Genomic DNA, 12812 nt, shown 5'->3' with positions numbered 1-12812 from the left:
AGGCGGGGTGGGCAGCGGGCGCGGCACCGCGGGAAGGAGGGATTTTGGAGGGGAAGCGCAGCCGGGTGCGTGTTCTGCGGTGGGTGCACAGAGTGGGGATAAAGCTGCGCTGGGGAGGTCTGTGCTTGGCCACTTGGTGCCCAGGAGTTCTGGTCTGGCTTTCCAGGGGCAGATCCATGCCCAGGAGCTGATCCATTTCCATTAGATTATCCATGCCCAGGAGCTCTTTCATGCCCTTGAGCTGATCCATGCCCAGGAGCTAATCCGTGGGCAGATCCATTTCCATGAACAGATCATGCCCTGGAGCTGATCCATGCCCAGGAGCTGATCTGTGCCCATGAGCTGATCCATTTTCATTAGCTTATCCATGCCCATGAACAGATCCATGAGCAGATCCATGCTCATGAGCTGATGATCCATGCCCAGGAGCTGATCATTTCCATGAGCAGATCCATTTCCATTAGCTTATCCATGCCCAGGAGTTGATCCATTTCCACGAGCAGATCCATGGATGGCCAGGATGCTCCCATTGTTACCCTCCCCCTGCAGTGCATCTGCACATGCTGTGTTTGTTGCAAAGTCACAGGCACCTTCTTCCTCCCTCTCCCTCGCCCTCCAGCCTCTCTTGGAGCAGATTTTTCCAGGGAGGTACTGTAAAATGAAAATAAACGGCCCTGCACTTGGCTCTGCCTCTGGATGCCCTGCTGAAAGTAATAATGTTGTAAGTGGCCATCAAAAGGAATTAAGAGACGTGCAGCCGGAAAGCAGATTTGCTTGCAGGCTCCCAGGGCAGATTTGACTAATGGAAGAGACCTTGGCTCTTATTCCCTTCCTGCCTATTTTTTTTTTCCTGCTTTCCCTCCTTCTGCCTCTTTTCCAGGCATTGTGCCCTTCCCACCACCCAATCCTGCCTCTCTCAGTTTCCCCAGCCCCTGGCATCTGCTCTGCCCATTCTACCTGACTTCACCTACCCTTCTCCAGCAGGATTGCTTCCCACTGATCCCATTGCCCTTCCTGCTCACATCCCTCTCCCATCTGTATTTTCCTCTGCCTCACTTCCAGCTTTCCTCTCCAGAATTAAAGATCATCCCTTAGCCCAGCTAGGGCAGGGGTTTTTTGCGAGGCAAGCCAGTGATTCCTTCATATCCTCCCAAACCCACTCTGCAGCCCCCAAACACTGAATTCCTACTCAGGTGTTGAGGCAGAAACCCAAATGTGATAAGGAAGGGGCAGATGGAGCATCTCCAGCCTTCCTCTTTAACCTGGGCAGGGAAAATCCCTTCAGACAGCCTGGCTGAAAGGCCACAAAACAAAGGTGGGAAATGTGTTGGACCTGGGGAGTCCTGGCTGCTTTCTTCCCCTTCTGGTCCTGCTGCTTTTCATTTTTCTCTCCATTTTAGAAGCTGTGCATGAGGGTGAAGAGGCAGCAGCCTCTGGGTCAAGATGCAGCTCATCTGCAGCCAAGATGTTCTTCCTGAGCCAGGGCCCTTTGGAGCCTCCAGCTTTTCAACAAGGCTTTATTTTCTGATTGCTGCAGGGAGATCTCCCACCCACCTCCTCTGCTGTCGCCCCAGAACGCTCCCCACATCGCCCTGGGACCCCACCTGAGACCTCCCTTCCTCGGGGTGCCCTCGGCGCTGTGCCAGACGCCAGGTGAGTGCCCAGGTGACACAGGGCAGGGCAGAGGTGCAGCTGGGACAGTGTGCCCTGCAGCCCACACTCGCTTTCTGTGTCTCCCCTCGACTGCTGTGCTGACTTCACCCTGGTTCTGCAGCAGTAGGAAATTCCTGCTGCTCCAGTTCCTCCCTGGCTGCCCTTCCCATCCCCAGCTGCCCTGTAGCACTGAGGGTGGCTCTGAACAGACAGCAGTGCTCAGGTGCCCTTTCTCCCTCTGGGGAGCTGCCCTGAGGCAGGGTCAGTGCTGAGAAGAGTAACCCCAGTGTTGTCCCTGCCCCAGGTTACGGGTTCCTGCAGCCAGCACAGGCAGAGATGTTTGCACGGCAGCAGGAGATGCTACGGAAGCAGAACCTGGCCAGGTAAGAGTGAAAGGGGCTGGGTTTGTGCTGCTGTGGGGTGAGCTGGTGTCCTGGTGTGAAGGACAGGTGTCTGCCAGTAAAGGCAGGAGCTTCTCTTTCAAATGGAGAATGTGAACCCCCTCCCTCTAAATTATTATAGTTTTGAAATTAAGGGGCTCTCAGGCAAAGATCTGGGAATTAGGAATAACAGCTCTTTGCTAGGAAAATTAAAATAGAAATGCAGTATTACACAGAACAATCCCAACCCTGCCAGAGTCAGAATCCAAGCTGACACCCGTCAGTCAGGGTGTTGGCACAGTCCCATTCAATGGTGGCTGCATCCTCCTGCAGGGGCAGATGTGGTTCAGCTGGAGCAGTGCTCCTGGAGAAGGTGCAGTTTCCTCTGAAGCTCCAGGGATGATGTGGAAAGGTCTGGCTTTCCTCTGGAATCCAGTGGAAAGAAGGTCCCTTGGTGTCCAAAATCTCAGTTTTTATCTGGTAGGAAAGGCTTGGCTGCTCCCCTGGCTGGAGCATCTCCCAGTGGGATGATGGAATTTTATCAGTCATGCCCTGGGACTCAGTGGCCATTAACAGGAGATATCCCCTGGAGGGAGGATGGGCTGTGGGAAGATAAAGATGATTGCCCAGCTGGTTTAGAGATGGCCCATGAGCAGATAATGTGTGCCAGGAGATCAGGGGCACTGCCCCACCCGGCTGCAGCAGGTGGGGACAGAATTCACATTTCTGGCCACACCAACCGAGCACAGCTGGGCCCGGGTGACACAGCAGTGTCCGAGTGCGGGCTGGGGAAAGGCACTGCAACACCCCCAAATTCTCCAAACTGCAGGCTGGAGATGTCGGCCGAGCTGCTCCGCCAGAAGGAGCTGGAGACGCTTCACCGGCAGCGGCTGCTGGGCGCGGAGCCGCTGAGCCTGCACCCCGCGCTGCCCCCCGAGCACCCCGCGCTGCGCAGCGCCCACGAGGCGCCCGAGGGCCCCGCGCTGCGCGACGAGCTGTCCCGCCGCAGCGCCATGCTGGTGCTGCGCCACAGCAGCGCCCCGCTGCTCTCCCTCACCCCCGCCGCCGCCACCCCGCCCAAGGAGCAGCCCCGCCGGGCAGGGGCGGCCGCAGCCCCGCGGAAAGCGCCGCAGCCCCGCGCCGAGCCGCAGGGAGAGGCGCGGGAGCCGCGCGGCAGGGACGGCGCGCAGGACTGCAACGACGAGGACATGAAGGACTCGGAGAGCGACGGCGAGGACAAGGCCGAGGGGAGCAAGGGCGAGGCGCAGGCGGCGGAGCCCAGGGAGGGCAAGGACGGCGCGGGCAAGGCCTGTGAGGGCGGCAAGGAGCCGGGCGAGCCCGCGGCCCCCGGCGCCGGCCCCGGCAGCTCCTCCAGCGCCGAGTCCCCCAGCCACCTGCTGGGGCCCGGCATCAGCAAGGCCGAGGTGAAATACCTGCCCCCGGCGCCCCTGGCCGCCCCACAGCCGCTGCCCTTCGGATTCCCCTACACCGTGAGCCCCTACTTCCATGCAGGTGAGGTGCTGGGCTGGAGCAGGGCTGTGTGCTGCTGCGAACGGGTTTTGGAGAGGTGAAAGGACACAGCAACAGGCGCTCTCTTACTTGGTGTGAGAAAGAGCAGTTTGTTGAAGGAAGCCATGGCTTTAAATTCGTGAAAAACAAAACACGGTTCATTGGTCAGAGAGACACCTCCTGTCCCTGGCTTTCCCACAGAGCCAGCAGGTGTTTATCTTTTGTTATAAGAAAAGGCTCTAGCCTGGGAAAAATCCTGGCTGGAGCTGAGAAAGTTTCACGGCCTGAGAAAGACTCAAAACATGAGAAAAGGCCTGGCTGAAATGTGCCTAGGCCTTCAGCACTGTCCACTGATGTGTTTGGTGCTCGTTACAAACTCTGCTTGTGGTTGCTCTGTCAGCTTCTCTTCCTTGTTTCCAAAGGAAGGATTTCCCTGGAAAGGCTGCTCAGGCACTGGGAGGCAGTGTGACCATCCCTGCAGGTGTCCAGGGAAGGATGGATGTGGCACTCTGGGTGGGCATTGCTCAAAACTTGGGCTCAGTGACCTTGGGGGGCTTTTCCAGCCTGGTTCCCACGTGCCCCTGTGCCAGGGCAGGGCACTGGGCTCAGCTGGGCTCTGTCCTGGCCTGGGGGGCATTTCTCAGTGTCACAGGCTGGGTGGGACAGGCAGGGAGGGCACTGCCAGAGCAATTCTCACTGCAGGAGCAGGGGGTACCAGGGCCACAAATGGGGCCTCAAACCCAGCCCAGCCAAGAACCCAAATCTGCCCAAATCAGCTAATTACCTGGCAGAGCAATTAGCAGGAGGCAGGGCTCCTGCACAGGAGAAGGGGGGGCTGTGCTGTGCTGCTCTCTGCCTGTGAGCTCGGCTGCCCATCCCTCATTAGAGCTGCCTCCCAGCCAGGCAGGAGGAAGCCATTTCTCAGTGACAGGCAGGTGGCCAGGATGATAAATATTGCTGCAGCCTCGGGCTGCCAGGCTTCCTCACAGGAGCCTTTTCCTCCTGGCCATTAGGCCTGGGCTGGGCTCCGTGCTGCTGGGGGGCGGTGAGAGCTCTGCAGGGCTGGGCTGCCTCCCCTCCCTCCTCCCCTCCCTCCCTCCCTGCCTCCCCCAGCAGTGTGTGAGTCGCTGTAATAGCCCATTTATTATCATCACTTTGGATTTATATCACCAGCACAGCTCCAGGCTCTGGTGCAGCTCCAGGCTGGGTTTCCCTGTGTTGTGCAGCCTGTGCCAGGGCTGGAGCTGCTTTCCTGAGGGCTGGTTTCACACTCTGCTGGGGCTGCTCTCCCCCTGGGTTTGGGCCAAATCTCCCACCTGGGAAGCCTTGGGAGGACGGGCAGTGCTGTAGGATGCAGCAGCAGGGGCTGAGGTGGGAGTTCAGCAGCTGAAATATTAAGGTTATATCGATCCAAGGGCTGCAGGCATCCTGGGGTGAGTGAAACCCTCCTGAGGCTCTGGGGGAGCACTGAGCCCCCGAGGGCAGGCAAAGCTCCACCTCTCCCCCCGGGCCAGACCATCCTGCACCCTCTGTGCTCTCAGCAGGGATGGGAGGTTGTGCCCTGCCCTGGATTATAAAATAACCCAGACAAGGCAGGTGAGCAAGGGGAAGAGCTGGAGGGAGAAGCATCCAGCTGAGTTTGGGGCTGTTCCTGTGCTCTGCCAGCTCAGGGAGGCTGCTCTGTTTTAGGAGCTAGAGCTGTTCTGGGTTTGGAGCTGTTTTGGGGGCTGGAGCTGCTCTGTTTTAGGATCTGTTCTGGGTTTGGAGCTGTTTTAGGAGCTGCTCGGTCCCTGCCCGAGTTATGGATGAGGCAGCCGGGCCGGGTCGATTCCCTGAGCTGCCTTCGGGGCTGTGGCTCGATGACCTCATCTCCTCAAGGTTTCAGCCTCCTCCTCCTCCTCCTCCCACCGCCCTCCCGCAGCCCCGTCCTTCGGAAAAGGTGAAGGATGGAGTGTGCAGGAGGCTAAAATCCTTCTATTGATTGTAGTCTGGAGAGCAATTAACGGCAGCCTTGTGCTGCTCCTGACCCAGCCCTCGCCGGGGAGCGGGGATTGGGATGAGGATGGGGATGGGGATGGGATGGGGATGAGGATGGGGATGGGGATGGGATGAGGATGGGGCTGAGATGGGGATGGAGATGGGGAAGTGGCTGGGATGGGGATGGGGAAGGGGCTGAGAGCAGAACCGGTGGAACCCAGAGGTGTGTGGCTGCCAGGGGGTGGCATTGTGTCCCCAGCTGTCCCCTGAGCTGTCCCCTGGGTGCCAGGAGCTCCTGCCCTCCCTGGCCGGCAGGACCAGAGCTCCAGCCCCTCCAGCCTCTGGCTTTTCCTCCTGGAGCAGCTGGGTGTCAGGAGGGGGGGATTATAAACGGGAGGTGGCTGGGCTGTGCTGGGGACACCTGTCCTGGGACGATGGATTCCTCCCAGCCGGGCCCCAGCTGCTGGAACGCTCCCTAATCCATTTGCAGCCCGTGGACCCTCATTTATCAGGGCCCGGGCTGGCAGGGAATGGCTGCTGCCCTTTGTGGCTGCCGCAGCGCTGACAGGTCATTATTGGGATGGAAGGTGCGGCCCCTGCAGCGCCTGGCACCGATTTGTTCTCATTGTCCCCCCTGCCAGACAGGGGAGGGGACACAGCACCGAGTTTTCCTCCCAGGAGGGAGGGCAGGAGCTGCAGGGAGCTCAGAACTGGGGATGCTCCGGGGGGAAGGGACCCTGAGCAGCTCCAGAAATCCTTGAAATCTTTGCCAGGATCGTTGCTGAGTGCTGGCAGGGCTGGGGTGGGAGCAGAGGGGCTGGGGGACACCTGGACACTGAAGGTACCCAGGATGGAGCTGGGAAAGGTCTGGGAGTGTCCTGAGGGGTCTGGGCTGGAGCAAAGCACTGGCAGGAGGGTCACAATAACTTTTTCCTCTGAAGTCTGTCATCCCAGAGGTTCTGCCACCACCACTGGTGGGCCCTGCCTCAGCCAGTGGAAGGTTTGTCCTGGAGCTGCCTGGCACTGGCTCTGTCAGACATGGGGAAGCTTTGGGCAGCTTCTCACAAAGCCCCCCCTGCAGCCAGAACTTTGCCATGCAAACCCAGTACAACAGTGTAAGAGATCCAGGTGAAGTTAATGGAAATTTTCCTTTACTTCAGTGGGGTTGGGATTTAAAGGGATGGGAGGAGAGAGGAGCAGCCCCAGAACCCCAGGAAGGGTCAGGTTGGAGGGAGCACTGGTGCTCCTCTGCACCTCCTGAGAGCCTCCTCTGGATTCTGGAGAGCTCCAGCCAAGCCATCCCAGCTCTGGGGCTGCTCCCCTGCCCAGGAGCAATCCCAGCACTGGGAGCTGTGGGCTGGGACAGCAGCCAGAGCTGTCCCCTGCCCAAACTCCTGCAGGGACAGCGAGGGGAGCAGGAAATGGGGAAGGGAAATGATTGCAGAGCCTCTGCCTGCTGCCTGTGCAGCCCCTGCTGCTTCAGAGCATGTCCTTGGCACAGTGACATCTGTGCCCATCCTGAGCTTCTCCTGGATGTGCTGGGGGCTCTGGAGGGGCCCTGCTGTGTGGCTCTGCTCCTTTCCCTGCCTGCTCCCTCAGCCCTGGGCTATTCCCCAGGGAATTGGCTGCTCCCAGCCTGTGCTCTCCCCCATGGTTTTGTTTTATCCATTTTCCCCTTGTGGAAGTGCTGTCCCAGCTGCTTTGGGCAGGAGCAAGGGTTGTGTTCATCAGATCCACCAGGGAAAAGCCCAAAGCCCACAGGACAGATAATTTCTGTTCTCCATGCCCTGAGCAGCTCAAACCTCCCCTAAACTCTTTCCCTGCCTGAGAATCCTGCCTGTTCTCCTCTGTAAATGTTTCTGTGCTCTCCTGGTCCAAAAACCCCACAGCAGGGACTTCCAGGGGTTAATATTGGTTAATACTGGCTTTCCCCCACCCCAAAGAGGAGCTTTGTGGAATTTGGTTTGTTCTGTGTCCTCCCTTTTCCCCCACTGCAGCTCTGAGTTACTGGAGCTGTTCTGTCTCCATTTCCATTCCCTGCCTCTCCTGCTCCTCCCTGGCTCCTGTGGGGATTTCTCAGAGTTTCTGTCAGGCTCTGCTGCCTCCAGCCCCTCGTGTGCCAGGGCTGGCAGGATTTCTGTGTCCCCAGCCCCCCATTTGTCACTGCTGGCACAGATTTCTGCTGCCCCCAGCCCCTTGTCCCCCCTGTGTGACAAGGCTGGTGCAGATTTCTGTGTCCCCAGCCCCTCGTGTGCCAGGGCTGGCACCACAGCCCCCGTGCATTTTGGGGTCTGACAGCATCACCCATCACCAGCCAGGGCAGATCCAGCTCCAGCCCGGGACAGCTGGGGCTGGGCAGGGTGACAAGGAGCCCTGGGGGCTTCGTGTCTGCACTAGAGCTGGGACACACCCCGGGGATGCTTTTCCCAAGTTCAGTTTCTGTGCAGTTTCCTGGGAGGATTGTGGCTGCAGAGAAAAGGGGGAAAGGGAAACGGGAAAGGGGAAAGGAAAGGAGAAAGGAATGGGTGCAGTGACTTGTGCTGGGTCCAGGTTCTGGAGCAGGAGCTCCCAGTGGTTCGGCAGCAGAGTTTTCCTCTTTGTGGGGTGTGTGCAGCAGCCCCTGCGGGCTCTGCTCCCCTGCCCTGCTTCCCCCGCAGCTGAAGAGCATTACACACATGAAATGCATTAGCTGGGATTTCTCCTCCCCCCTCCCCCAGGCCGGGACCTCCAGGAGGAAGAGGCCTGTGAATTGACCCTGCCCAGCGCTGTAATTGACAGGTCATTAAAGATGAATGTGTGGCTGGAGAAAAATTATTCAGATTGCAGGCTGGTTGTTGTCCGTGTGGGATTTTAATGATTTATGTTCCTCTCTCCTCCTCTCCTTGCCAACCCCTGACTCCAAACAACCCAGGCACCATGGGAGGTCTGTTCCTGGATGGGGAGGAGAGCCCAGCGCTGGAGGACATCAGCAAATGGACAGTGGAGGATGTTTGCAGCTTCGTGTCCAACCTGTCTGGCTGCACTGAGTACACTCAGGTAAATCCCTGCAGCCCCAGGAATGGGCCCAGTCCCTCCCAGCTGGGCTGGTCCCTCCTGCAGCTGCACCCAGAGCCCTGCAGCCCTTCCTGGGCTTTTCCTTGATGGAAACTGAACTTGCTGGAAGGTGTGGGATGGGAAATGAGGAGGGAGTTCAGCCGGAGAGGATGGGCTCAGGGGCAGGGATAGGACTGAGCCTGAGCTCAGGTAGAACAGGTTTTTGGAAAAGCAGCCTGGCTCTGGAACAAACAGGTGATTGAGGGGAACAGGGACAGGAACGTTTGTGATGGAGATGGGAACCTTCCCAGGGCAGTGACAGGGATTTGGGATGTGCTTGGGAGGGGATCAGAGCCAGGGGAGGGTCAGGTTCTGATTGTGGTGAGAGGGAGGGAGAGGAGTCTGGATAAAAGGAGATGGATGGTGGATGTTTATGGGATGTCTCTGTGCATAGGGAGGAGTTCAGGAGCTGGGATTAGTGAGGATGAGGATGGTCCAACACTGTGATGTGTGAGCTGATGAGAGCTCAGGAAAAAAGCTCTAAACCCAAAATCCCAGCCCCTGCCATTCCCACTTACCCCACCCCAGTGGTTCTGCAGTGTCTGCATTCCTGTGGAACCACCACTGCAGTTGCCTGGACCCTTCTGAAAGGAGCAGGAACCTTCAGCAGCAGCATCCCCCACTCCACCCTCCCTCCCAGTGCTGCAGTGGGGCAGGAAGCAGCAGTGGGGCAGAGCTGCTCCCTTCCCAGTGATCCCAGGCAGTTCCAGCCTGGCCCTGCTCACTCCTGTGGAGCTTTAGGGGATGAGGGTTTCAGGCCCTGCCTGGGGGGGTTTTTTTACTGTGGGAAAATGCCAGAGCTCCAAGGCTCTGCCTGTTCCCTGCTCCAGGCCCAGGGAGCTCTGGCACTGCTCAGCTCCCTGCTCCTGCCAGGAGAGCCCTGCAAAATTCCCTGGAATCTGTGATTCCAGAACCAGGAAAATCCTTAAAAATTCCCTGGAATGCTGTGATTACAGAACCAGGAAAATCCTTACAAATGCCCTGGAATGCTGTGATTCCAGAACCAGGAAAGCTCTGCAGAATTCCCTGGAATTCTGGATTCTAGAACCACAGTTCAGGCAAACCAGGGAGGTTCAGCAGAACTAGAATTTGCCCCAGCCTGGTTAGGACTCAGCTTTGTCCCTCACTAGAGCTGGGGGACACCCCGGGGATGCTTTTCTCAGTTTCTGTGCAGTGTTCCTGGGAGGGTTCTGGCTCCTGGCCACGGTGGTGCAGTGACTCTGCTGGGTCAGAGAGTCAGGCAATAAAAACCCACTTGGCTGCAGCCACTGCCTCTCCAAAGGGATACAGCACTGGGAAACTCCTGGTGGATAAATGCTGAGGTGTTTTGAGTTCTGCTTTTCCTGCTGTGCCAGGGCAGCTCAGGAGGCTCAGGGTGGCTGTCACTGAGCCCTGGCTGTGTCCCTGTCCCCTCAGGTATTCCGAGATCAGGCCATCGACGGGGAGACCCTGCCCCTGCTGACAGAAGAGCACTTGCTGAACAACATGGGGCTCAAGCTGGGACCTGCCCTGAAGATCAGGTCACAGGTAGGAGAATCTCCTCTCTCAGGACCAGGACACCATTTAAAGCTGTCCCTGGGGCTGTCCAGACACGGGGTTTGCCAAATACCATTTATTAAGCAATAATTTAATTGCAATTCTGTTTCAAGAACTCTTCCATAGGCTCACGTGAAACCTGTCACAGCTGGTTCAGGGAGAAACCACTGACAGAATTCAGTGCCCAGGGGCAGAAATAAATAGTCCAGGGAAACTGGGGATGCAGTGGGGAGCTGTGACAATGGGCTGGTCCCATTCCCCTCAGTGGGACTCAAATCCTGCTGGATTCTTTCCCCTCTGAGTGCTGAGAAAATCCCTCCTGACCCATGTAAAGGCCAGGCTGTGCTGTGTCCCCTCAGAGCTGTGTCCTGGCAGGGCTGTGGCTGTCACTGCACATCCCTGGGCCCAGGGACACCCCCAGGTCCCCAGACCCCAAATCCCAGCCCTGCTTGTGCTGTGCTGGAACAATGAGGGACTTTCCTGCTTTCCCTGCAGCCCTCCCTGTTTATGAGGGGGCTCATAAAAAGGGTCTGTGGGCAATTGTTCCCCGTGGGTCAATTCAGGAGGAAATAAAATTCTTATGTTCCTCAAAAAACAAGAGAGCCCTGAGCAGCTCAGAGATGGGGCTTGGGGCAGGGGGAGTGTGAGATATGAGCTGGAACTTGAAAAATTCCTTCAATTGAATCAATAAGTTGTGTAACAAGCAGGGCTGGGGGTTGGATGGGGGAGCAGAGCCCCAATTCTGCTCCCTGAATAATGTCCCACTTGTCTGGGTGCAGCAGCAGCCCCTGGTTTTGGTTAAGCTCAAATGGGAAGCAGCTGTGGAGGTGCTGGGAGGCAGCAGAGGCTCAGGCTCCCTCCAGCAGCTTCATTTTCCCTCCCTGCCTTGGCCTTTTTAAGAACAAAGTCCTGTTGAAGTGTCCATGGATAAAAGGGGCAGGAATGAGGCAGCTCCCCTCACCTGGGGTGTCCCAGCACACCTGGAGGTGGGACAGGGGGATCCAGCAGTGCCCACAAACAGGAGCAGAACTGCAGGACTAAATCCCTGAGGAAATGAGAGGAGGAAACTTTCCCTGGTCTGGTGTTGAGGTGCTTTGGGAATGGAGTTGCTTCATTCCATAGAAGTTTGGGGTGGAAGGAGGACCTTGAAGCCCACCCAGTGCCAGGGCAGGGGGTGGCACTGGGACTCTCACTGCCCAGGGATGGGGTTTCCCCGGTCCTGGGGCTGCTCCTCCCTCCATCAATCTGATTTTCCCCCGAAGGAAGAAGCGGCAGCTCCTGTGCTCGGGGGTTGGGGTGTGCGGGGCTCCTCCCCGCGCTGACGTGCCGTTCTCCCGCAGGTGGCCCGGCGGCTGGGCCGGGTGCTGTGCATGGCCGGGCTCCCGCTGGCGCTGCCGCTGCCGCCGCGGGCCCCGGAGCGGGAGGCGGCGGCCGAGCCCCGCCCGGCATCCACCGGCAGCGTGGCCTCGCCCTTCGGGCCCGTCCCGCCCAGCAGGGGCTCCCCGAAACAGGAGAACGGCAGCGACACCCCCAAAGCCCCGTCCTAACTCCGCCCACAGAGCTTCTATTTTTTATTTTATTTTTTTTTATTTTTTTATTTTTTTTTAATTTTTTTGGTTGGTTCGTTTGGGGAAAATAAAAATGAAAGAACCACGGAGAAGATTTCTGAACTGTCAAAAAAAAAAAATAATATTAAAGGGAAGGAAGGAAACTTATCCAAAGATGTTGTGGAGGGACGACGCTGAGTGAAGATGCTGAGGATGGAGCAGCGTTTCTGTTCCCTTCACACTCCCGGGGAGCTGAGAGCCGGCACTGCAATCATGGACAGATCACGGCCAGGCTGCTCTCTCTGCCTGCAGGACTCGGGCTGTGACTCCACAGCGAAGGGAAGGGGCCCTGCTCCTCCCACCGGTACTTCGAGCAAAAAAAAAATACAGAAACCATCCACAGCCAGCCCAGCCACCTTCCCAGAGCTCTCCTCCTCCCTGCAAACTGGGCTCAGTTCCTCATTCAGGTGTTCTATGCATCTCTAGCGACTTTGAAAACAATACCAAAGACAGAACAAAAAAAGGATAAAAAGACAAAAAAAAAAAAGAGACAGAAAAAAAAAAAAAAAGGCAAGTTCCCGTCCATGTTTACTTTTGGGATGGTGCAGAGGCAGCCTGGGCTGTTTGGGATTTTGTTTCCAGGAGCAGCAGTGATGCTCTGGGGGAGGAGGAGGGGTCCCAGCCCCACTCCTGCAGCTGGGGTTGGTTTGTTTGCAGCCTTGCTGCAGAGGTGGATGGATTATTGCACATTCTGGCCTGCAGACAATGGGCAAACAATGAGTTTTTACTACTGTGAATGAGCTGGGAACTCCTGGGGGTGACCTCCTGTGACTTGTACAGTTGAGAACAACAATCACATGTGGTACTTTTCTCTCTCCCCTCCCCCAATCCCCTTTTTTTGGGGGGGTTTGTTTTTTGTTTAAACGTTGCACGTGCTGCCGTTTTTTCTTACAGAATAGCTTTGGTGGTACTTTAGCTTCTTTATATTGTAAAAAAAAAAAGAAAAAAATCATTATCCATCACATCACGATAAAAAAATGCTTTCCAGCAATCAATTTAAATAAAAAAGAAAAACACTTAATTTACAAATGGTACCTTGCTTTACCCAAGCAGTGTC

The 12812-nt window shown here is 57.0% G+C and overlaps 1 protein-coding gene across 4 annotated transcripts in view; it reads left to right on the top strand.

Moving 5' to 3' along the window:
• Nucleotides 1-12789, top strand: part of SAMD11 (sterile alpha motif domain containing 11) — an 86435-nt gene extending 73646 nt beyond the window's left edge. For all 4 annotated transcript variants that reach the window (XM_056508078.1, XM_056508079.1, XM_056508081.1 and 1 more), the window contains 6 exons: nucleotides 1538-1653; nucleotides 1958-2036; nucleotides 2863-3545; nucleotides 8431-8555; nucleotides 10029-10139; nucleotides 11489-12789. In XM_056508078.1, the coding sequence (XP_056364053.1) occupies nucleotides 1538-1653; nucleotides 1958-2036; nucleotides 2863-3545; nucleotides 8431-8555; nucleotides 10029-10139; nucleotides 11489-11695 (1321 nt within the window). In that variant the 3' untranslated portion in view covers nucleotides 11696-12789. The remainder of the gene's footprint in view (nucleotides 1-1537; nucleotides 1654-1957; nucleotides 2037-2862; nucleotides 3546-8430; nucleotides 8556-10028; nucleotides 10140-11488) is intronic.
• Nucleotides 12790-12812: the final 23 nt, after the last annotated feature.

The sequence above is a fragment of the Oenanthe melanoleuca genome, chromosome 21 (genome assembly GCF_029582105.1).
Source record: "Oenanthe melanoleuca isolate GR-GAL-2019-014 chromosome 21, OMel1.0, whole genome shotgun sequence".
Classification (NCBI taxonomy): Eukaryota; Metazoa; Chordata; class Aves; order Passeriformes; family Muscicapidae; genus Oenanthe; species Oenanthe melanoleuca.
This window is presented reverse-complemented; position numbering and strand designations above follow the sequence as displayed.